This window comes from Lampetra planeri, chromosome 27 (genome assembly GCF_965212315.1).
Source record: "Lampetra planeri chromosome 27, kcLamPlan1.2.h2, whole genome shotgun sequence".
Taxonomy (NCBI): Eukaryota; Metazoa; Chordata; class Hyperoartia; order Petromyzontiformes; family Petromyzontidae; genus Lampetra; species Lampetra planeri.
In genome coordinates, this window is record NC_136133.1 from 11,084,811 (window position 1) to 11,110,765 (window position 25,955).

The 25,955-nt window shown below is 53.4% G+C and overlaps 2 protein-coding genes across 5 annotated transcripts; one reads left to right on the forward strand and one right to left on the reverse strand.

Moving 5' to 3' along the window:
- Positions 1-522: 522 nt before the first annotated feature.
- LOC144728168 (uncharacterized) lies at positions 523-8,349 on the reverse strand. Of its 2 annotated transcripts, none has more exons than XM_078607515.1 (2): positions 2,991-8,349; positions 523-1,335 (listed from the first exon to the last, which is right to left on the reverse strand). In XM_078607515.1, exon 1 carries the CDS (start codon positions 6,224-6,226, stop codon positions 4,784-4,786), a length of 1,443 nt encoding a protein of 480 aa, XP_078463641.1. In that variant the 5' UTR covers positions 6,227-8,349; the 3' UTR covers positions 523-1,335; positions 2,991-4,783. The 2 variants fall into 2 exon arrangements, with proteins under 2 accessions (XP_078463641.1, XP_078463640.1); XM_078607514.1 differs by having other exon boundaries at positions 523-1,343.
- On the forward strand, positions 8,347-25,101 carry TAPT1 (transmembrane anterior posterior transformation 1). 3 transcript variants are annotated; one of them, XM_078607511.1, is made up of 14 exons: positions 8,347-8,834; positions 11,832-11,956; positions 12,520-12,638; positions 13,555-13,717; positions 16,342-16,477; positions 16,990-17,087; positions 17,342-17,411; positions 17,864-17,944; positions 18,507-18,616; positions 19,356-19,415; positions 19,772-19,840; positions 21,086-21,162; positions 21,806-21,969; positions 22,869-25,101. In XM_078607511.1, exons 1-14 carry the CDS (start codon positions 8,606-8,608, stop codon positions 23,168-23,170), a joined length of 1,803 nt encoding a protein of 600 aa, XP_078463637.1. In that variant the 5' UTR covers positions 8,347-8,605; the 3' UTR covers positions 23,171-25,101. The 3 variants fall into 3 exon arrangements, with proteins under 3 accessions (XP_078463637.1, XP_078463638.1, XP_078463639.1); XM_078607512.1 differs by having other exon boundaries at positions 12,520-12,608; XM_078607513.1 differs by lacking the exon at positions 19,356-19,415.
- The last annotated feature ends 854 nt before the right edge of the window (positions 25,102-25,955 follow it).

Consider the following 25,955-nt stretch of genomic DNA (forward strand, 5'->3'; position numbering starts at 1 on the left):
ACGAGTCTACACAGTTCATCCCAACAACCAGCAGTGCTAATTTCTCCCAATGATTCTCCATGTTGCCAAAGGCTACACATCTTTACAAGACCTCTAAGCAGTGCAAGGAGTTGTCTGTAAAACATACAGGGAAGCTTGCAATTTTCGTGCAATTTTTGCGCATGATCACCATCTTCATAAAGCGATGACAGAAGCTTCTGTTGGTCAGTCCCCTTTCCAACTGACATTGCTCTTCTGCATGAATCTTCAAGTTTTCAGCCCATCTAACCCCATGGGACTCTGCCAAAAATACAAAGAGGGCATGAGTGAGGACACGGAGCTCTATGACAAAATACAAACCTCGACGTCAACTTTTCTGATGTCATCTTCAAACAGGCCCTCATCCTTCTTCAGGACAAACTGCACTCCATTGGTGGAAAATACCTCACGTCTATAGAATTACCAACGCCCTACAGGGACAACCTGCATGCCCTTACTCAAGAGATCCTACGTTAAATATGTAATAACTGATCCAGACACGACTTGACTTTTGGTGAGTTTATTCGGTTACTCCTTCCAGCCTTCCTCTGCTCCACACTCCCCACTCCTCTCTCCGCTCCCGACCCGCTGCTGGCTGGCAGCGTGAAGGGGAGAGGCAGAGAGGCTGCTACAACCGCCACGTGGCTTATTTCGGACCACCCGTCTGCGTGGCCTCACCCGTTCAGACCCTGGCACGAAGACCACGTGTCCGCTCTCTCCACCCCTCTTATACCCTGGGTCACGTGATACCCCCAGCCAATCCACAGCCACCACGTTAGAACCTTCCAGGGCGCTGTTCAGCCCTCGGGGCTCCGCCCCTGGCTCGACTCCGCATTGGCTGTGGCTGAGCTGACAGCCCATCACCCACGCCCTGGTATATCGTCACATTACATCACCCCCCCCCACCCCGGTGTAAAAAGTCATCCGTCTCGGCTGAGAGATGAGTGACGTACCAATCCCCCGGAATAAACAAGTAAGGCGCCGATAATGCGCAGTTATGTAAAACAGTTTTAGGGCGCCCAACGAGTGCATGTAATTAAGAACATTAGGCCACGGTAATGTGCGAGGGGGATAACAACAACATTAGGGCGCCAGGTGAAGTGCTACACGACAAAAAGGGACAACAAGCGCAACGCGACAAATATTTAATGAAACGGGAGCGATTTAGAACGCATGCTCTCCTTCCATTGAGCGCGGTCTTCTCGCCGACCGCCCAGCAGGAGGGGGCAGAAGAGAGGGAGCAGGCGCAGTGTCCTCCACAGGCGGAAGAGGTCCTCTCGGAGGCAGCTCATCGGGGGACACGACGTCCTTCATGGCCTGTGTGTCTGCGGGGGGCAGAACAGGTCCCCGCCAGGGATCAATCGGCAAGGCAGATGGTACGTCAGGCACACCAGACCCTGGCAAGCCATCAAGTGGGGATGAAGGACACTTGCGTGGCGTGAAATAAGGTTTCAACCATGACCAGTGCACAAACCAACGACGCAGCCCGCACTGGATGCGGACACTCTGGGGATTGCGGATCTCAATCAGCCTAACGGGCCCTTGCCAGGGCCTGTGCAGTTTAGGGGATGTTCCCACAGGCACCTGAGGGCAATGGAGCCACGCCGCATCACCCACCCTCCACGGCATGTCACGTCGTGACCGACGCACGTATCCTTCGTTCCGGGCCTGTGTCCGAGCTGTCGCATGCCTGGCTGCTTCCCGCGCCTCCGTAACACGACGAAGCGATTCACGGACGTGCTCAGGCAAGGAAGGGGACGGCTCTTTCACGGCCGTACCCAGCTGCACCTCAATCGGAGGTGCATTTTCCCTACCATACATTAGAAAAAATGGCGAATATCCCGTGGACGCGTGCGGGACCATGCGGTAGGCAGACAGAACGCCAGTTATGTGCAAGTCCCAGTCGGTCTGCTTTTCATTGACCGTGTGGCAAAGCATGGCCGACAGGGTACAGTTAAACCGTTCCACCATGCCATCCGTCTGTGGGTGGTACGGGGAAGTGCGTATTCTTTTCGTTCCCAACGCAGTGCACACCTCCTGAAGCAATTTAGAAGAGAAATTTCGGCCTTGATCAGTTAGCAACTTCTCCGGAGCCCCCTTGTCCATAACATTCAAGAAAGCCTCGGTAATAGATGAAGCCGATTGGTCGGGTAGGGGCCAGGCCATAGGCCAACGAGAAAAATATTCGACCTCGACCAAGAGAAATTTGTTACCCCTAGCCGAAGTGCGAAACGGCCCGAGGATATCTAGAGCGACCAGCTCATTAATCCGAGATACCTCAATATACTTTAACGGCGGTATGTAATTTTGACGTGGCGGTTTCCGCCTTGCACATTCAGGGCACGCCCGGATAGCCTCGGTCACATCCACCGTCATACCGGGCCAAAAGAAGTCCCGCTGCATTGCAAGGGACGTCTTCTGCACGCCGAGATGCATCAATTTGTCAGCGTGCAGAGTGCGGATAAGATCGCCACGCAGGGATGTCGGCACGACAAGACGTGATCGGCCCAACAAGCTATCCATACACATGAGCAACCCAGCTTGATTGCAAAAAAAATTTCGACTCCCCACCAGGCGAGCAAGATCCTGGCTTACCGCTCTGCTTCCGCAGCGAAGCCAGCGAGGCATCAGCCGTTTGCTCACGCAGCCACACCGAGTGCGGCAAGTGAAGCGTGTCATCGGTCCCAACCGGCGTACGGTGGTCGTCACGTTTTGGCACTGCGCCAACACAGGACAGGGCGGGGGTGCCGGCACTGCGCAACGATGTGTACCCGTCAAACAAGCACAAGGAGGGTTCAGGGGCAATCTCGAAAGAGCATCTGCATTGCCATGACGGGCACCCTTACGGTACATTATGTCAAAAGAAAATTCCTGCAACGATTCCAACCATCGAGCCAATTGTCCCGACGGTTGTTCCAATTTCAATGAGTATTGCAGGGCCGCATGATCAGTGCGCACAAGAAATTTCCTACCGTATAAGTAGGGCCGGTACTGGCGAACAAAATGGACGATCGCCAGTAACTCTCGACGGGTGATGCCACAACCCGTTCGACACCGTCTTTTCGTTGAGACAGAACAGCACTGATGCCGGTATCGCTAGCATCTGTGTCAAGGATGAACGGTTGTGAAAAATCTGGATAGTCCAGTATCGGCGTGGTGGCCAATCGGTCCCGGAGAGATTGGAACGCTAGTTCCTCCTCCGGCCCCCATTTGCATCTCTGATTCTTCCCCGTCAAGACATGCAGAGGCCTCGCTATCTTTGCAAAATTCTTAACGAACCGGCGATAATAGGAAGCAAACCCTATGAATTGTCGCACGTCATCCACGGAAGTGGGCGTCGGCCACTCACGGACACACAAAGTCTTCTGGGGATCCGTGGAGATCCCGTCAGAGCTAACAATGTGACCGAGGTAACGGATGGAATGTTGTAGCAAATGGCACTTTTTAGGTTTAAATTTGAGATCGGCAGATTGCATCCTTTGAAAAACAGCCTCCAACTGTTGAAGGTTTTCTTCAAAAGTGCGGCTAAAAACGATAATGTCATCCAAATATATGAGGCACGCCTCCCACTGCAGGCCCGCCAATACCAACTCCATCAGGCGTTGGAATGTCGCTGGCGCGCATTCAACCCCATCAGAGGCGGTTAAATTCAAACAAGCCTTGGGGCGTGCGAAATGCCGTTTTCGGCCTTGATGCGTCATCGAGGGGAAGCTGCCAAAACTCCGACGAGAGGTCAAGAGTGGAGAAAAATTTAGCCCCAGACGAGGCGTCCAACGAATCGTCCATCCGTTGCAAGGGGTATGCATCCGCCACGGATATCTTATTCAACCGGCGGAAATCAACAAAATCTCAATCCGCCATCCTTTTTAACCAACACCACTGGCGCGCTCCAAGGACTGTTGGACGGCGAAATGATATCAGCGCCAGCATATCGTCCACTGCGTTACGCGGCCAGCACCCGCAGCTGGTCCATGTCGAGGCCAGTAAAGTTGGTAGTGGCATGGGCCAATACCGCACCCGCCGGAACGACTACCTGTTCTGGGCCCCCGTTCAACATTTGTAAGAATGGGGCTTGCCCAGCCCGAACGATAGTCTGAGCCGCGACAAGAGAAAACGCTTTAGCCATGGAGTTCGACAGGGACAGTAACACCCCCACCGATCTGTCTGCAACCTCAAATCTCTTACAGTAGTGCAATGGAACAAGCATCTGCGTACCAGGAGGAATCTCCACAGCGACATCGGCAAGAGCGTGAACGGCGTGCACCGGAGTCACGCGGCCCAATGGGCACGGCAAGAAAGGCATCCTACGGCCCACTGGCATTTCCAAACAGCCCTGATCAACCAGAATTTTAACAGGCATCCGATGAAGAAAGTCGGTGCCCACCAGACCGGGAACAGCCAACGATCGGGAGATAAGAACCGGGCCTGATGCGGCGACATTTCCCATAGCGATGTTGACATTAATGCGTCCTATAATACCCATGCTGCCCCCATTAGCAACAACGCATGCATCGACAACCTGAACTCGCGAGGCAGGGATGGATAGCAAATGGAAAATAACATCTGAAATGATGGTGGCCGATGCCCCGGTGTCAACCAACATACGCACATCCACTCCCTGAATGGTGCCCGGCACCGTGGAAGATCCCGACGCGGCCGCGACCACCCTCCGAGCCAACTTTTTCCACTGTGTAATAGTGTGTGGTAACGAGTCAGTATGTCGGCAAGCAACCTCAGGGGAATTCACGGGTGTGTGGGTGGATGCTTAAGGTAAATGAGTGGATGCCTGAGGTGGTGGGACATGCCGGGTGCCTGCTGTGCGCTGACTTGCCCGAGAAGGATGCCACTCCGTGTCCGGTGAAGAAGACAGGGGACGGGTCGATTGAAGTTGCGGAGGCTGGCACCGGCGTCGGCAATCGCGGGCGAAGTGGCCCACGTGGCCACACTTGAAACACGTCGCTGCTGCCCGCCGGTCGGTCGCCTCGGCACCAACTCGCGGCCTTCCAGCCCCGCCACGCGGCATTCCCTGGCGGCGCTGTGGGGTCCAACGAGGTGCGGCAGCCACGAGGTCGTCGCCGCTGGAGTCATCTGGCATTTGCACGGCCTGACGCGGGGTCCATCCGAACGGTTGACCATTCTTCTTTGGGTCCCCCGTCCATGCCGCCATCTGGTCCCACCGTCGTAAGTTAAATTTGGCATCAAAACATCGAGCTACCCAGCGAGACGTCATCGGCTCATGGCCGCACACAGGCAGCGAGATGGCCAACTCCTGCGACAGCTCGAGCATCCTTGTGAGACTAAGAGGGTCCAGAAGATCGGTGGAGGAATCGGGATAGGCGGCCATTGTTAGCGCCACCAGCACACCCCGATAAGCCAGCGGCGACTCCTCAGGTCCTCGACGACGTTGCAGAAACTTCCAATGGGCGGCCGATGGCGGGTCATAGAATTCTGCCATTTCAGCACAAGCGTCCTTAAGCGTCATTTTCTTACTCACCGGGATGGAGCGGAACACGGCCAAGGAAGCATCATCAAGCAGCGCTGGCAAGGTTTCCAATGCCTCCGATTCCGACCATCGCACAGATCGGAAGGCGGACTCGAACCGCCACGTGATAGCGTTCCAGTCACCACCGGCCACAAATTCTTTAATGGTCGGAAAGCGATGGCTCCGACCCCCGCTGTCGACCTTGGGCGGGCTTGCTCCCGCCACCCCCGCGGCGCGCGGCTTGTTTAAAATGGTGGCCGCAGGCGCAACACGAGGCTCGTTTAAAATGGTGGCCGCAGGCGCAACACGCGGTTTGTTTAAAATGGCGGCCGCAGGCGCAACACGCAGCTCGTTCAAAATGGCGGCTCCTTCCCGCGCAGCAGGCGTAGTGGCAGCTGTTCTGATGGCGACCCCCTGCTGGAGGCCAAGGTCGTCCGCGTACGGCCCCGTCTCTCGAGGTCGTCCCATAGTCACGGATGACGCGACCACCGTGAGGAGATTCAACATCACCGCCGGGAGAGATTCAATCTGGTCCGCAACATGTCGCCAACCCTCTTCGGCAGGCGGAGTGGCTTCCACGCCGGCACGTCCTGTCGGTGCGGCGCCGGGGAGAGCAGCAGGCGTGAGCAGCGGCACAGCTGCATCTTGTAGCTCGTCATCTCCGGTGTCAACGTCGGCGTCCATCAGCGGATCCGGTGAGTTCCTTTTCTTGAGGTGCTTGGACATCGTTGATGATGATCCAAGCGGTCTCAAAAATCACTTCTGACACCAGTGTAATAACTGATCCAGACACGACTTGACTTTTGGTGAGTTTATTCGGTTACTCCTTCCAGCCTTTCTCCGCTCCACACTCCCCACTCCTCTCTCCACTCCCAACCCGCTGCTGGCTGGCAGCATGAAGGGGAGAGGCAGAGAGGCTGCTACAACCGCCACGTGGCTTAGTTCGGACCACCCGTCTGCGTGGCCTCACCCGTTCAGACCCTGGCACGAAGACCACGTGTCCGCTCTCTCCACCCCTCTTATACCCTGGGTCACGTGATACCCCCAGCCAATCCACAGCCACCACGTTAGAACCTTCCAGGGCGCTGTTCAGCCCTCGGGGCTCTGCCCCTGGCTTGACTCCGCATTGGCTGTGGCTGAGCTGACAGCCCATCACCCACGCCCTGGTATATCGTCACATTACAAATATGCTATTATGCTTTACAGCTTCTTAAATTTATTTAGGAAAATTAACCAAAGCTTATGGATGCACAAATAGAAGCCTACACGAAAATCTTGGAAGACATTGAGACTACAAATCGAGTCTTTTTTTCCCTTGATGCACCTGCCAGTACTGGGAAGACCTTTTTTTCAAACTGCTCCTTGCTAAGGCTCGCCAGAGAGAGAGATAATTGCTCTAGCTGTGGTATCATCAGGGATTGCTGTGTAAGTCGATGTGTGTGTGTCAGTCGATGTGTCTGTTTCAGTCCATATGTGTGTGCGTTTAGGTCCATGTTTGTGTGTAAGTCGATATGTGTGTGTAAGTCCAAGTGTGCGTGTCAGTCCATGTGTGTGTGTCAGTCGCTGTGTGTGTGTTAGTCGATTTGTGTGCATGGCTCCATGTGAGTAAGTCACTGTGTGTGTGTCTATGTGTGTCAGTCAATGTGCGTGTGTACGTCAATGTGTGTGTGTAAGTCCATGTGTGTGCGTGGCTCCATGTGTGTGTCTTAGTCGATATGTGTGTGTGTGTGAAAGTCCATATGTGTGCTTTGGTCAATGTGTGTGTGAGTCGCTGTACGTGTGTACGTCGATTTGCGTGTGTAACTCGATGTGTGTGTAGTTAAAGTCGATGTCTTTGTGTGTGTGGCTCAATGTCTGTGTGTGTGTGTAGGTCGATGTGTGTGTCTGTCTTTTTCGCCCGGGCAACGCCGGGTCCTGACCGCTAGTAACATATAAAAATTAATGTTTAAAAATACTTTTTTTATTTTTTGGGATATAATATAGTATTGTCATCAGTATGACATAAGTATACCAAGTTTGCAGTCGATACCACATTGGGAAGTGGGTTAAAACTGAGTTACAAGATTTGAGGATACAACAACAGTGAGTTAAATAAAAGCGTGTAAAACATAATTATGACCGTCATTGTGGAGGATATAATCAAGCTAATCATGTCTCCTTCACTTATCCATCTCTCGACATAATACAGTTATTTTTTACACATCCCATCAGCCACCCTGCCTTCTTGATGTTCGTGTATCATTGGTTCAACACACGCACACCTCTGTACTGGTTTCAACATTCCGTGTCTCATTAGCAGGGTTGCACTCCCTTGAACCAATCCTGACCTGTTAGATAATTATAGGCAAGGCCTGATTTCCATATTCAGTGTCTCGTCAGCAATCAGGCTTGCTTGAACCAATCGTGGAAATGGACTGCCACATGTTTATAAGGGCCATCACTGGGGGTTCTCGTTTTACGCGGACCTCTATTGTGACGCACAACACAGGACACACTCGGGGCACACACGGGGAGCGCACACACACGGGGTACATACACACACGGGGTACACACACGGTACACACGGAGTACACACACACGGGGTACACACACACACGGTATACACACGGGGTACACACACACACGCGGGGTACACACAAGGTACACACGGGGTACACACACACGTGATACACACACACACGTGACACACACGCGGGGTACACACACGGTACACACGGAGTACACACACACGGGGTACACACACACACGGGGTACACACACACACACGGGGTACACACACACACGGAGTACACACACACACGGTACACACACGTGACACACACGCGGGATACACACACGGTACACACGGTACACACGGAGTACACACACACGGGGTACACGCACACACGGGACACACACACACGGGGTACACACACACACGCGGGGTACACACACGGTATACACGGAGTACACACACACACGGGACACACACGCCTGAGTCCACGAGAAAGAGGAGGCGGGCCCTGCGCGTGGTCATTCAGTCTCGTGACGTCACGTCCCTAAACACGTGACGTCACGTCCCTAAACACGTGACGTCACGTCCGCCCGCACGCCATCGCTGCCGTGATGATGGCCGCGCTTCTGCGGGGACGCGGCGCCCGGGAGGAGGCAGAGGAGGAGGATGCGGGGGACGCCAACGGCGGATTCAGAACCCCCACGGCGGCCGAGTCCGCCCCGAACCCTTCCGCGCCAACGGCGGCTTCATCCGCGGCGTGGCGCGCCGAGAGCGTCGGGTTCACGGAGCAGCAGGGCGCGGGGGCCGCGGGGGCCGCGGGGGGCAGGAGTCGAAGGGCGGGTGAGGGGAGGGCACGAGTGTGAGGTGGTGGTAGTGGTCTGGGGGGCTTGTGGTGTATGTGAGGTGTGTGTGGGGTGTACGTAGGGGGTAAGGAGTAGTGTGTGTAGTGGGTGTGTTGTGTGTAGGGGGTTAGGAAGAGTGTGTGCATGTGGCGTGTGTAGGGGTGAGGAGAAGTGTACGTGTGGTTTGTGTGTAGGGGGTGTGTGAGGGTGTGTTTGAGGTGTGGACCTGTGTGTGTAGGGTGTGTGTAGTGCCCGGGGGTCAGCAGGCGTGTGTGGTGTATGTGTGGAGAGTGCACTGGTGTGCCGGGCTGTGTGCACGCCGGGCTGTGTGCACGCCGGGCTGTGTGCACGCCGGGCTGTGTGCACGCCGGGCTGTGTGCACGCCGGGCTGTGCGCACGCCGGGCTGTGCGCACGCCGGGCTGTGCGCACGCCGGGCTGTGCGCACGCCGGGCTGTGCGCACGCCGGGCTGTGCGCACGCCGGGCTGTGCGCACGCCGGGCTGTGCGCACGCCGGGCTGTGCGCACGCCGGGCTGTGCGCACGCCGGGCTGTGCGCACGCCGGGCTGTGCGCACGCCGGGCTGTGCGCACGCCGGGCTGTGCGCACGCCGGGCTGTGCGCACGCCGGGCTGTGCGCACGCCGGGCTGTGCGCACGCCGGGCTGTGCGCACGCCGGGCTGTGCGCACGCCGGGCTGTGCGCACGCCGGGCTGTGCGCACGCCGGGCTGTGCGCACGCCGGGCTGTGCGCACGCCGGGCTGTGCGCACGCCGGGCTGTGCGCACGCCGGGCTGTGCGCACGCCGGGCTGTGCGCACGCCGGGCTGTGCGCACGCCGGGCTGTGCGCACGCCGGGCTGTGCGCACGCCGGGCTGTGCGCACGCCGGGCTGTGCGCACGCCGGGCTGTGCGCACGCCGGGCTGTGCGCACGCCGGGCTGTGCGCCGAGTGTGGAGTGCACAAGGGTAAGGCAGATTGTGTGTGTGGTGTGTAAGGTTAAGTGTGCGTGAGATGTATGTATGGTGTATGTGGTGTGCGGTTTGTTTGGGAGGCATGTTGTGTGTGGAGTGTATGATGTGTGTGGTGTGTTATGTTCGTGGTGTCTGTGTGGAGTGAGGGGCGGTATTGTAGCGCTTAGCGTGCTGCGCTACGAACCCAGTAATCCAGAGTTCGATTCTCACTCACGTCCAACACCGGTGACATTCATTTTAATTGGTCATGGGCCTCGCCTCGGTCGACTCGGCCTCTGAGTAATTGGTGCAATGTCTAAACATCGCCACTAAGGAGACAAAGGCGGCCGGGCGTTGTGCTGGTTACCCCAACCCCTTTGCTGTTCCGGCATGCATAGGCGCTCACGAATTGGGCCTGTCCCAAAAGGGATCTTTAGTGTGTAGACTGTGGTGTGTATGGAGTGAGTGTTATGTATATCAACCGTATGGCGGGACCCCAGGGTCCCATAAGCCCCCGGCTCTCGCATAAACATAATGTAAACAAAAACTTTGCTCTTTTTCACCAATGGGTTTGAAGGATGGTGGCAAGTGTTGTTAAACTTTGCCTTTAAAACTTAAAACTACTTACCTGCAGTACCTCTATTTAAAAACACTATCGAAAAAATTATTTACACCCCTCAGTCAATTATCGTGTTTCTCAGTGTGGATTTGTGACCACACTTTGTAAACAGTACATAACATAGTACGCGTTTTCAATGCGCTGTTCATATTGTAACACGCGTTTATACCAATGTTACTCTACAGAGTAGTGGGTCGTTGCTCCTCTTATCCGCATTGATACGAGCGGTATGTGGGGACTTTGGCTTAACATAAAAAACCTATCTGCACAGATGCATACGGACAAGAGAAGTATTATCAAGCAGGAGGAATTAACGGTACAATGCATCTCATCTGTTAAATATCTGCAGGTAATAGGATTGTCATAGATTGATCCTGGCAGCAGACATTGGTAGGTCACAAATTATAATGAAGATAAGAGAGCTGTTTCACTGTGTTATGCATACTGTTATGACAAATAAAGGACTTAAGTCATGTAGGCAGTTTGAGCAACTTTGGATAAGACTTATGATCCTGCCCATACCCGAGCATGGAGTGCAGCATTCGTCCTCGCTACGCTTGGACAACAAGACACAGAATGATCCGTGTCAGGCGGGTCGCGGCGTTTATGTGCGCGGTGGTGGGACGGAGTCGCCAAAAATAAATTAATTACGATTTTGACTTCCGTTTATTCCGGACCCCGACGTCCCGCCATAAGGTTCATATGATGTAGATGGTGTGTGTGTTGTGTATAATGTATGTGGCGTGTATGCATACAATGTGTGTATGTTGTGTGTGCGTGTTTATATTTGTGGATCGTAGAGTGTATGATGTATGTGATATGTATGCCATTTGTGGTGTGTATAGTTTATATATAGTGTGTGGTGTGTACGCTACGTGGAAGATGTACATGGTGTGTATCTGTATAGTGTATACAGTATGGGGTGTATGGTGGGTATGTCGTGCATGGTGTGTAATATATGATGTGTGTGAAGTGTCTTGTGTGGCTTGTGCATGCGGTGTGTATGTTAAATGTGGTGTGTGTGTGTATTTGGTTTGTGGTGCGTCTCATGTGTACATTGTATAGAGTGTGTGTGGTGTTTATTTTGTGTACAGTATTGTGTATGTTATGTGTAGTGTGTGGAGGATATTGTGTGTCTTATGTATGTTATGTGGTACATATGGAGTGTATCGTGTATGTGTTGTGTATGTTATATGTGGAGGGTATAGCATGTGTGTGTATTGTTTATGTGGTGTGTATGTTATATGTGGAGGGTATAATATGTGTATGTATTGTTTATGTGGTGTGTCTCGTGTATTTAGTGTCATGTATGTAGTGCATACACGTCGTGTGCCGCGTGTGTACAGTGTGGAGCGTACACGTGTGCCGCGTGTGTACAGTGTGGAGCGTACACGATGTGTGCCGCGTGCGCACGATGTGGCGTGTGCCCAGGTGTGCTGTGCTTCCTGGCGGAGGAGCTGGCACGTGGGTACCAGCTGGAGCGGAACGAGGCCTCGTACAGCGAGCGCAGGCAGCGCGTCTACACCTTCCTACGCATCCCGCGGGAGCTTGAGAAGGTGTGCGCCCTGTGTATGTGTGTGTAAGAGGGTGTGCGCACCGTGTGTGTGTAGATGTAAGAGGGTGCGCCCCACATATGTCGAGGTGTAAGACGGTGTGTTCGCCGTGTGGGTGTAGGTGAAAGAGGGTGTCCACCGTTTGTGTGTAGGTGAAAAAGGGTGTCCACCGTGTGTGTAGGTGTAAGAGAGGGTGCGCCCCGTGTGTTTGTAGGTTTAAGAGGGTGTGCGCCCCATGTGTGTAGGTGTAAGAGGGTGTATGCCCCCTTTTATTGTGTGTGGGAGAGGGTGTAAGAGGGTATGTGGTTGAAGACTGGTCCCAGCGTTGTCAAGGTCAGCCTCTTTTGAGGGGGCTCGTGAAATTGGAGGCAGCACAGAGCGCCAGGTAGAAAATATGCAGCTGGCCTGGAACAAGCCCCGTGGTGACATCATCGCTACTTAGCGGCAGCTCCTGTTGTTGTTGCTGCACCGTGTGTGAGAAGGTGTGCACACTCGCTGTGCATGTAGAGTGTGTATATGCATATAGGTGTATGTTCTTGTCCGTGCGTGTCTCTCCGCGCGTGCAGCTCATGGCGTTTGGCTCGTGTCTTTGTCTTGACGCGTTCCTCTTCGTCTTCACGCTGCTGCCGCTGAGAATCGGCCTGGCACTGCTGAGGTTGTGCACCGTCCCGTGCCGGCCACATGGGTACCACCGCACATCATGCCGGACCATACAAAACCACCACACACCATCATATGCCACCCCATACACCACCTACACATCATTATGTATGTATGTTCAACTTTTTTCACACCACACGTAGCCAACTGTGCTATATTTCATATTCACCACACGCCATATTAACCGTTATCTCGAAAGACAAAGATCCCCCGTATAGGCTTAACAGACTCGAGGCAAATGCTGTTAGCGAGCACCTAAGAAGGCCGGCACGGCACACTTGGGGGTGGGTGGCCAGCACCACACCCGGCCTCCTTTGTCGTCCAAGTGGCAATGTTTACACATTGCACCAGGTACACATCAGAAGTTGAGTGTACCTGTTATTGGTTGTGAGGGGGAATGCAACTCGGGTCACTGGGTTCTTAGTGCAGAGCACTAACCGCTACACTTCCTCTCTCTACACCACCGCATACACTGCACCAAACACTGTACCATACAGGCCATCATACATCACCCACACATCACTATACATCACATGCCATATTCACCATTTTCCAGAAAGACAAGATCAAGTGCTGTTAACGAGGACTTATGTATGCCGGCACGGCACACGAGGATGTAGGCGGCCAGCACTATGCACGGCCTTCTTTGTCTCCCCAGTACTGATGTTTACACACCGCACTAGATACCAATTTTAAGGCTCAGTTGACCTAGAGGAGGCTCAGGACCAGTTCAGATAATTATCAGTGAAGTTGGCTGTGAGTGGGAATCAAATTCAAGTCGCCGGATTTGTAGCACAGTGCGCTACCTGCTGTACCACCGGTCCCCACAATAATACACACAGTCATACCACCACAGCACACCATATACCATCACAAACCAGAATGCACCATACCCTACATCACACCACGGTGTGTGCGTGTGTGCATGTGTACGTGCGCAGGCGTAAGCGTTGGCTGGAGCCAGCACAGGTGTGCGATATACTCAAGGGAGTCATAATGGCCGGTTGCTACGTTTTGATGCAGCACATAGACTACTCGATGACATACCACCTCATCCGCGGGCAATCGGTCATCAAGCTCTACATCATCTACAACATGCTCGAGGTGCATGTGCACACCGCACACACTGTCACACACCACACCACCATACACACCCCATCATACACCGTCACACACTACACCACTATACACTGTCACACACCACACCATCATACACTGCACCACTATACGCCGTCACACACTAAACTACCATACATGCACCACACGTACCACAGCACCACCATACACTGTAACACACCACTAGAGGCCGACCGAAACTGAATTTCTGGCTTCGGCCGAAACAGAAACTATGCCGAAAGAGGCCATTTGTCAACTTTCGGCGCCGAAACCGAATTTCAGTCGGCCTCTAGCCGTGTCACAGACTCGCACACACACCAAAGCCTCCTCCTGCTGTGTGGAACCCATGTGGAGGAGGAGGTGGGGGTAGGATGGGGTGGTGGGAGGGTTGAATTGGATCATTGGAGGGGTGGGTGGGTTGATGTGTGTGTGGCTGGTGGGTGTATGAGCGAGTGAGTGTGCACGCGCGCGCGCGCGTATGCACACTGTTGGCATCAGCACGCTGCTATAATCTGCTCAGTCTGCTGTGCGTGCGCGCGTCTGTGCTGTGCGTGCGCCCGCGTGTGTGTGTGTGTGTTGTGTGTGCCTCGAGCTTGCCTGTGAGAGCCCAGCCTCTGAGCCGCTCAAACAAAAGTGCTCCTGGTGGACTGCTGCTGCTGATGCGAGTGCTGGCTACGCATGTGCTGCTGCTGCTCGTTAGTTTGGTGGTTTTGGGGGGGAAGTTATTTTTTTCTTATTCTTCTCCGTCGTCTGTCTTATCCCCCCTCACCCCCATCCTTGCTTGAGTGTGCACTGCTTGCGATCGCCGGAGAGAATGAGAAGCGTCTGCCATCAACCACCGCCGCTGCTGCCCGGAGTCGCATGCGCGTGCGCGCGTGTAGTTTAGAGGCCGACCGAAACAGAATTTCTGGTTTCGGACGAAACCGAAAGTAAACCGAAAGTTAAAAATGTACTTTCGGCCGAAACCGAAACTCTGCCGAAAAAGGCCATTTGCCAACTTTCGGCACCGAAACCGAAACCGAATTTTGGTCGGCTTCTACACACCACACTAGACCACAATACACTGCACCACCACACACCGTAACACACCACACATGCACCACACGTATCACCACACCACCTTACACTGTCCCGCACCATGCCACCATACACGCACCATACGTACCACCACACCACACGGATCACCACACCGCCATACACCACTCCGCTATACAGTCAGACACCGCACGACACTACCATACACGCACCACATGTATCACCACACGTATCACCACACCACCATAAACGCACCACACACCACCACACGTACCACCACACAACACGTACCACCACACCACCATACACTGTCACACACCACACCACCATACACGCACCACACGTACCTCTACACCATCATATACCACACCACCATACACTGTCACATACCATACTACCATACATGCACCACACCTACCACAACACCACCATACACCGCACTACCATACGCCGTCACACACCACACCACAATACGTGTAGTAGCATCGCGCTGGCTGCTGGCAGAAAAGGGGAACTGCGTCGTACGGCAGTCCTGACGTCAGCAGGCCAGGATATACACGATAGGGGGATCTAGGGGACACGTCACAGAAGGGGCCCACCAGGAACCCGCTAGTAGGTTCCAGAAAGGGGGCGTGGCCGGGGGCGTGGCCGGGGGCGGAGCGAGGCCACGCAGAGAGTGTAAGAGGGGCCCCTGTAGGGGACCTCGGGGCTGTTGTTGGAGTGGGATTCTTGTCGCGCTGCTGAAGTCCTTCGTCACCATTCTTCTCGTCGTCTTCACCATTCTTCTCGTCGTCGTCTCCGTCTCTACCATCTCGGGGTGCCACTAGTCATTCAGCCTACCAACTGTCCTGGCTGAGTGGCGTCGCCAATAATAGATGGACTAAATATTAAGTGTGTTAATCCGGATGGTAATCATTAATAAAGAAGTGCCTCCAAGTCTTATCATCTCCATGTTAGTCACTACAGGTGCACCACACGTACCACCATACCACATGTACCAACACTTGGTGGTGAACTGCAGTGGTGGTGCACACCGGGTACACACTGAGTGCTGTGTGTAGGGAGTGGTGGCGTTGTGGTTAGCACACTGCGCTATTAACTTGGCGACCTGAGTTCAATTCCTGCGCATGGTCAAAACTAGTGACGGTTATCTGAACCGATGCTGGACCTCGCCTGGTTTGACCCAGCCTCAAATGGATTCCTGGTGCAGTGTGTAGTAAATATCGCCATTGGGGAGACAAATGCTACCGGGTGTGGTGCTGGCCACCCACGCCCTCTTGCACCGTCCCGGCCTTCGTAGGTGCTTGCTGACAGAACTTGCCCCGACAGTCTTAAAGGCTGCACGGGGGGTTGGGGGGGGTGGTCTTTGTCTTTGGTGGTGGTGAGTGCGGTGGGTGGTTGTTAGCGTAGCTCAAGCGATGATCCCGTTAGAGAGGAGATTGTCTCCGCGTGGCCACGGATCTCCTCTCCCTATCACCACGCAACACAGGGCCAGCGCTGGTGGGGAGCGGTGGCGCCGCGGTTAGTGTTCAGAGTGTGGGCTACACGGGATCCGTCTCTGTTGTGTCCGTGTGTAGGTGGCAGACCGCCTCTTCTCGTCGTTCGGCCAGGACATCCTGGACGCGCTCTACTGGACAGCGACGGAGCCACGTGCACCAACCCGCCACCGCCTGGGCCTCGTGCCTCACCTCTTCATGGCCGTGCTCTACGTCTGTATCCTTGCCCACCTCTTCGCCCACCTCTTCGCCCACCTCTTCGCCCACCTCTTCGCCCACCTCTTCGCCCACCTCCTCAACCTCATGGTCAACAGCGTTTCAACACCATCAACCGTGTCATCAAACCTCATCAACATATCATCACTAACACCTTGGTAACACCTCCACATGGCTCTCGGTTATACCTCCTACACTTCTTTATCGACCTCGACCTCTCCACCACCACTACTGCCACCACTACCGTCATTAGCACCACCACTACCACCACCATCACCACTGCCATCACCGCCACCACTACTTCCATCACCACCACTACTGTCATGACTACCACCACTAGCATTGCCGACATCACCACCACCATTACCACCACTATCACCACTAGCACTACTACCATCACCGCTATCACCACCATCATCCTCGTCTTTGTTGCCACCATCTTTGTGACGGGGTAGGGGTGTTGGGGATGATCACGTCTCAATAACCCTTGACCCCTGACCTGCAACCTGGAAGTCCTGCACTCTATCCTGGTGCTGGTGCAGGCCACGACGCTGAACGTCGCCTTCAATTCCCACAACAAATCCCTACTCACCATCATGATGTCCAACAACGTACGGCAACACACGGGGGGACACACGGGTAGACACGGGTAGACACATGGGGGAACACACGGGGGGACACGCGGGGGTCACACGGGGGGACATGGGGAGACACACGGGGAGACACGGGGACACAAAGGAGGAGACCTAAAGAGGGTAACACAAAGGGGGAGACGCACAGGGAGAGACAGGATCACACAGTGTGCGTGCGTGTGTCTCTGTAGGAGTTGACACGTGCATATGTGTGTGTGTGAGTGCGTTTGCAGTTTGTGGAGCTCAAGGGAAGCGTGTTCAAGAAGTTTGAGAAGAACAACCTCTTCCAGATGTCTAACAGTGGTGAGTAGGTCCCAGCAGGGCCAGGCAGAGCCAAGCAAACGACACTGTCCCCGTGTAGGATGCAAAGGTTGGGCTTTGCATCCTACACGGGGACAGTGGGGTGAGGGGGGCGACAGCGATTAGTGCTCATCGCAAAGCCTGATAATCACGAGTAAGGAACCACATGAGATGCATGAGACTCACGTGGGATACGCAGTACAGACAAGTTACAGCGTACACACACAGTACACACGCAGCACGCACGCGGCACACATGCAATACACACACAGGACACACACCGCACACACATGGCAATGGAGAGACATGAACACTGAAATATAGGGATATAGGCACGTTGACACACAGCACACGCACATAGCTCGACATGGAGACACATGGACATGTGTGGTGACACACACAACACGTGGGACTCACGTGGGGGACTCTGACCCCATCCCTCTTTCGCCTCCCAGACATCCGTGAGCGGTTCCACAATGCCGTGCTACTTTTGGTTGTCTGTCTGCGCAACATGGAACAGTTCTCTTGGAACCCGGGTGAGGCCATCATCTCCTCCACCTCAACAACATCAACAACATCATCACCAGCAGCAGCAACAACATCGCCACATCACCGCAATCGAGTCGTTTGAGATGCTTCTCATTTTGTTCTCACGTCTCTGTGTTTCCGTGTCCCTCTCTCCCCACGTCCCCATGTCTCCCATGTCCCCATGTCTCCATGTCCCTCTCTCCCCACGGCCCCCTGTCTCCCATGTCCCCTTGTTTCCCGTGTCCCTCTCTCCCCACGTCCCCCTGTCTCCGTGTCCCCATGTCTCTGTGTCCCTCTCTCCCCACGTCCTCCTGTCTCCCATCTCTCCATGTCTCCGTGTCCCCTCTCTCCCCACGCCCCCCTGTCTCCCATCTCCCCATGTCTCCGTGTCCCTCTCTCCCCACGTCCCCCTGTCTCCGTGTCTCCCGTGTCCCTCTCTCCCCACGTCACTGTGTCTGCCGCGTCCTCTTCTCTCCCATGTTTCCTGCATCCTCGTGTCTCCCGCATCTCCGTGTCTCCATGTCCCTCTCTCATGTCCCCGCGTCTCCCGTGTCTACGTGTCCCCCGTAGATCACCTGTGGGTGTTGGTCCCGGACGTCGCGATGGTCGTCGTTTCTGAGGTGGTGGTGGACTTTGTGAAGCACGCGTTCATCACCAAGTTCAACGACATCACCGACGAGGTGGCATCACCACCATCACTACCATCACCACCGTCCTGTCGTCTACGCTTCCAGTCTCCACTGTCCTTGTCTGTGCCTCCCTCGCTTTGCTGTGCCCAGTCTCACTCTCTCGCTCTGTCTCTCTTCTCGCTCCCCTTCACTGGAACCAACTCCCACTGCAGCATACAGAGCAATCATCTCCACTCACCTGCTTCTCTTTCTCGTCTCTTCTCCCCTAGCCCATCCTACTACTACGACCAGGCCTACCTCTACCCCGATCACTACCCCTATCACTACCCCAACCCCTGTCACTACCCCTACTGCAACCACTCCTTAACCACTCCCACCTATCCTGTCACCATAACTACAACACCACTTTGAATACCCCACTTTTTTTACCGATATCATCTTATGTACAATTTCATTATTGTTGTGCCTTGGATTAAGGTGTAGTATAAATCTATATAAGATAAGACCACCATCACCATCAACACTATCACTGCCATCACCATCATCACTGCTATCAGTTAATTGAATGTTAAATTCTCAGAACTGGAACTCATCCAAGTTCAGTGCGGATTCACAGTCATTGTAATCAGGGGTTTTAGAGCAGTCACTGGTGCCTCGGCTGAGGCTATCAACCCTTCATGAAACTGAGAGTGAGAGAAGGCTGTAGTAATTCATTGTTGGTGGTGAATATAATTATGTGGTGGCAGTGATGGCGATGATGGTGGTGATGGTGATGCCTATGATTTTTCAGGTGTACAGTGAGTACAGGGCGAGTTTGGCCTTTGACTTGGTGAGCAGCCGTCAGCGATATGTGAGTAACATCATCATCGTCATCATCACAACCATCATCACCATCACTATCACGACTACCTTTACCACCATCATTACCATCACTGCCTTCACCTTCACCATTGCTACCACCATTATCTTCCCCATCATTACTATCATTATCACCATTGGCACATCATCATTTTCACCAACGCTATTTTCACCACTTTTACTATCACCACTATCAGATCATCACTACCATTACTTCCATCCTCACCATTACCATCATCACCATCGTCGTCGTTGCCGTCATGTGGTGTATGTGGTGGGTATTGTATGTAGTGTGTATTGTATATGGTGTGTGTGGTGTGTAATGTTTGTGGTTTGTGTGGTGTTTAGGCTCACACTGATCACAGTGACTCAGTGTCTCGGCGAATGGGATTCATCCCTCTTCCTCTGGCAGTGGTGGTAAGACTTTCACACAGACTCACTCACACACAACAACAACAGCCCTCATTCGCCACTAAGTGATGGTGACATCAAGACAGCGCCTGTGCACCTTCACGCCACGTGAAGCGTCGAAGGCTCGCTCACAGGAGGTCATGGAAAAGACCCAGGTGCCATGGGTTGACTGAGATGACTGGCAGAGGGCACCACCTGTGCCTCGTACGGAGCCAATTTGTGCTGTGTTTTAGCCGCCGGGCACTCCGCTCGTTATGTGAGCGTTGCTCCTCTGCCCTCCGCTGTTGTTGGAGGGTGACTGTCCCCAACTTCCCAGTAGCGTCTTTTATGAGCCTCCTGCATAGAGGCCAATCTTGACACCGCTGGTAACAATCATTGGCAAGTCTACTCGGTTCCACATCCTCCTGTACTACATCAGCCCATCTCTTTTCTAGCTTATGCTGTGCCCGTTTAGCCCCCTCGATCCGGTCAAACGAAAGTTGCTTGGGAATGTGGTGGATGGGCATGCGGGCTACATGACCCAGCCAACACAGCCTTGCCTGCCGGAGAACCTCACTGATGGGACATTCTGGTTAAAGCCAGGATAGATCATAGGGAGGCCAGCCTGAATGTTTCTAACTGGTGCAGATATTCAAAGGGATCCATGTTTCGCAAGCATAGAGAAGGGAGGGCATAACTTTGGCCGAGAAGACCCGCAGCTTCGTGTGGAGTAATAGACCAGGTAGCGTCCACACAGCGTTACACTGATCAAAATATAATGCTGCTCGACTGATTCGGAGTAAGACCTCTGCTGCCAAACCAGAACGAGTCATGAGTACACTGCCCAGGTACAGAAACTTCTCCATTCTCTCCGCAGCTGTCCCATCACTCATGGGAGAGTGGAGGCGGTGGAGGCAAGTGCTTTGTTTTTGTGGGGCTGATGGTGAGGCCTTTCCAGGTTGTGTGGGGGAACGGAGTGCAGTAGTTGGCTCATCTAGCTACGAACCGAGTAACCCGCTTACGCCCGATAACAGCATAGAAGATCTGAACCATCCCTGCACCTCCCCTGGGTCGACTCGGCCTTAATTGAGTACCTGGTGAAGTGTGTGGGTGACAAAGGCGAACGGGCGTGGTGTTGGCCACCCACCCCCTCGTGTGCCGTGCCGGACTTCATAGGGGCTACTCACTAACAGCGCTTGCCCCAACAGTCTGCGTGGGCTACACGGGAGTCTTTGTCAGTGTGTGTACTGTGTGTGTGCTGTGTGTGTGCAGCTCATCCGTGTGGTGAGTAACTCGGTGAGGATTCAGGGAGCCCTGGCGTACGCCACCGCGCTGCTCATCTTCCTCGGGTACGCATAACGCACATTGTGTGATATGCGTGCCTGTTGTGTTTTGGGTTTTGTATGTGTGTTTGTCTTTGTTGTGTGTATGTGAGTTGTGTCTGTATTGTATGTGTACGTGTGTGTTGTGTATGTGTGTGTGTTATGTGTGTGTTACGTGTGTGTTACGGTAGTGTAGTGGCTAGCGCGCTGCGCTACGAACCCGGCGACCTGCGTTTGATACCTGGTCATGACCAACAATAGTGACGATTATCTAAACCAGTCCAGGGCCTCTCCTAGGTCTACTCAGCCTCAAATGAGAACTTAGTGTCATGTGTAAACATCGCCACTGGGGAGACAAAGTCGGCCGGGCGTGGTGCTGCCCACCCACCCCCTCATGCACCGTACCGGCCTTCATAGGTGCTCGCTAACAGCACTTGCCCCTACAGTCTGTTAAGACTATATGGCGGATCTTTGTTGTGTGTGTGTGTTGTATGTTGTGTGTGTTTTGTATGTATGCGTGTTGTGTCTGTGTTGTGTTTGTGTGTTGTATGTATGTGTGTTCTGTGTGTTTGTGTGTTGTGTTTGTGTGTTGTTTGTGTGTTGTATGTGTGTGTTGTGTTTGTGTGTTGTATGTTGTGTGTTGTATGTTGTGTGTGTGTGCGGTGTGCAGGCTGCTGACCCTGAAGGTGCTCACGAGTGTGGTGCTGCTGGGGAAGTCGTGTCGCTATGTCCGCAGCGCCAAACTGGAGCACAAGCTCCGCACGCCATGCACCCCGCAGCGCACGCCACACCAGCAGCACCAGCAGCGGGGCACTCACCACGCCGACTCACCCGGTGAGACTCACCACATCACCTGATGAGACTCCTCATGCTGCCTTACCTGGTGATACTCACACCATCACCACCACCAGGGCCCTCACCACACCGCCTCACCTGGTGAGACTCCTCACACAATCCAGCCTGATTAAGACTCAGATGGATTGGAGGCAGGCCAGCCTAAATGTTTCTGACCAGCGAATTTATTCCATTAAGGGGTCCGCGTTTCGCAAGCATAGAGAAGGGAGAGCATGGCTATGGCCGAGGAGACCCGAGGCTTCGTGTGGAGTCACACCAGGTCGCTCTACTGAATCGGAGTGAGACCTCTGCTGTCAAACCAGAGCTGGTCATAAGCACGTTGCCCAGGTATGGAAAACTCTCCACTCTCTCCACAACTGCCCCACCTCTTAGAGGCACGCTCCAGATTCAGCAGCAATGCCTCCAACTCCTCCTCTGAGTGAGCAGCAATCACCAAATCATCATCATACGTAAGATGGTTGACCAATAGGGAGCCATCCCTTGACCGCACCCGGGCATCGATCAGCATCCCATTGTATCTGTTCCAGATGGAGATTCCTCCGGTACAGCCATAGAAGGCTTCACGAACTACGTGGTCAAAAAACATGTTAAATAATGTGGGAGCCAGAGGGACATCACTGTCGCATTCCCAAGGTGAACAGGGAATGGCTTCGACTCCCGGCCACGTCGTTTTACCCGGGCCTGCCCGACCTTCATGAAGGTCCTTAATGATTGTCAAGAACTTTGAAAGCACCAACAACAACCCAGACTCACACGATCAAGGCACTCACGACATCACCTCACCTGATGAGACTCATACCACCACCACCAGGGCTCTCACCACACCGCCTCTCCCCATGTCTCACACGCTCTGTGTCTCCCCCTATGCCCCCCCCCAGGCCCAACGTCTCCGCCCCCCACCTCCTCCTCCGTGAGCCCCCCCCTCCCGTTCATGCGGGAGCCATCTCGGTCGCCCTCGTCCCCAGGCGAGTCCCAGGCTTGGGCCCGCTCCCCACGCACGTGCTCACGGGGGGCCGACAAGAGGAGGGCCGCCGGGGTCCAGGAGGGGTCCCCCAGGGGGGAGGGGGAGTCCCCTCAGGGGGGGGGTACCATGGAGACCCCCCACCGCAGGGAGGAGGAACCTAAGACTGACCTGCTGGAGATAGACCGCTTCACCATCTGTGGCAACCGCATAGACTAGCGATGGATAAATACACACACTTATACACGCACACATACACGCACACATACACACTCAGAGAAATACATACATACACATGTACACATACACGTGTGCACATATGCACACACAATTTGTGGCAACTGCAGACTAGCAGCGGATAAACACACATCATGCCTACACATACTCATATACACACATAGATAACTCAATACATACAATCTAGATTTGAAGTTTTCGTGACTGCAGGGATCCATACTCTTTGGTTTTTTCGGTAAAGTCATGTAGGTATAAAATAAATTAAATCACGACGTTTCGGGCGCAACACAAGCATCCGTCATTAGGTGGGACAACCACAGCAAGAAACAATTGCTGAAGTGGGCAAAAGGGCTGCTGTAACAAGAGGCTATATAGGTAAGAGAGGGGGGGGGAGGAGCCAGGGAGGAGAGACAAGAGAGGGGGTAGGGGGAGTGAAGAGCAGCTAGAAGGGATTAAAGGGCGAGCAACGACAAAATGTGGGGGGGGGGGAAGTGGGCGGGGCTGGGAGTGGGAGGTTGAAGAGAAACTGGAGATGCGGATATGAAGGCAACACCATGAAGCATTTAAGGTTTTACCTGGTTAATAACATCCTTCCAATGATTGCTCAATTTGTATCCATCTTCTCGGTTGAAGTTATGTCTATGTTTATATATCTGGATGGCTTCATGAACAAACCTTTGATAGTAGCCCGAAGGTTTGCAGAGCACCTTGGTCTCGGAAAAAACTATATCATGAGAGCCCACAGCATTGTAGCAATGGTCAGCCACGTCGTGATTTAATTTATTTTATTTTATACCTACGTGACTTTACCAAAAGAACCAAAGAGTATCAATACATACACATACACAATACAAAAACGCCCACCATTCGCCACTAAGTGGCGGTGACGTCACCGCTGTACCTGTGCCAGGCCAGGTGCATGCAACACATTCACACGCACACTAATACACAACTTTAAAGCGCTTCAGTGTGAGATTTTCATTTATTTATATATTGCCAATGCGAATCATCGTCATCGGAATGATCCTGTACATTTCTCCTGCTTAGACCGCACGGAAGAGAAACGTGTGGTGCCTGGGTGCGTGTGGGAACGTGGCCGCTCAGTCAGTATATGAGGGGGTCCCCAGGGGGATCGGTGAAAATGGGGTCCCTATGAAGGGTTCAGTGTGAAGGGGATACCTACGGGAGGGGTAGTCGATGGAAATGGGGGTGCCTAATGGAGAGGTCTGTATCGGGTCGCGGGGATCTCATCATCTGGCAAGACCCCTGTGTATGGTGCTGTGGGGGGTTAATCATGGTGACTGGGCAGGAGCTGTAGGTAGCGCTCTTTGTGGGGCTACTGGTGGCGCTACTCGTGGCGCTATCGGTAGTGGTGGTTGTGATTGTGGTGCTGTCATTGGGCCCAACCTCACCAGCAATAACTTCACCAGCACCGGCCTTACCATCAGTGTGGCTGGCAAGGGAAGTGAGACAGAGGCAGCAAGCGAATGCTAGTGAGTGTGAGCGAGTGTGGGGAGTGGTAGTGTCGCTGTTAGCACTGCACTTTGAACCCGGTGAACCAAGTGTGATTTACGCTCACAGACAATACCAGTGACGATTATTTGAATTGGTCCTGGGCCTCCCCTAGGTCGACTTAGTCTCAAATGAGTACCTTGTGCGGTGTGAACATTTCCACTGGGGAGACAAAGGCGGTCAGGCGTAGTGCTGGCCTCCCACCCCTTTGTGTCGTGGCAGCCTTCATAGGTGTTCACTAACAGCACTTGCCCCAAAAACACTGTTGAGGCCACATGGGGGATCTTTATTGTGAGCATGAGTGAATGAGTGTGAGCGAGCGTGAGTGAGACCGCGAGTTTATTTAACCGAAGCCTCTGTGTGTTAACTGCGGCAGAAATAAAAACACGAGATGGCATCAACGGTGTCTTATATCTCTCCTGTCATACCAGCACAGCACCACTGATGATGCTGGTGTCTGGTGGAGTTGGAGGAGATGAATTCATGAGTACTGCACACACGGATTGATTTCTCACTGAATATGTAACTAGCTGCTACGCACGGGTTGGTTAGAGTCTGCCACCTTGACAACTGTAGACCAAACCCGGACACGGTTCTCAACCCAGGTCTATCAAAACTGCAGTATCCTGTATTCCAGTCCGACACAATGTAATGCTGTGCAACACAAAACAGGTACCAAATCCCATTACAAATCAATTACTGCCGCCCGAACAACAATTCCACTTTTCCGGACTGTGGGTCAAACCCGGGCAGGTGGCTACCCCAATGGTTACAGCCTATACCAATGTTGGCCCAACGTTGGAATGTCGTGGTTTTTTATGTTTATTTTATTTTTATTACTGAAAGAACCAAGATCAAGTCTACGTTATAGACTGCCAGTACGCTCACTCGGGTTAAAAACCAGGCTACAGTCTATATCATAGACTGCCAGTACACTCACCGATGTTAAGAACTAGGCTACAGTCTACATTATAGACTGCCAGTACGCTCACCGAGGTTAAGAACCAGGCTACATTCTACATTATAGACTGCCAGTACACTCACCCAGCTTAATAACCATTGCTACAGTCTATATTATAGCCTGATGGTACACTCACCAAACGTAATAACCAGGCTACAGTCTACATTATAGACTGCCAGTACACTCACTCCGACTAAGAACCAGCCGACAGTCTAAATTAGTGTTATTTTTTATTCACTTTATTATTTTTCTATCTACGTGACTTTACCAATAGAACCAAAGAATACGTTCAGG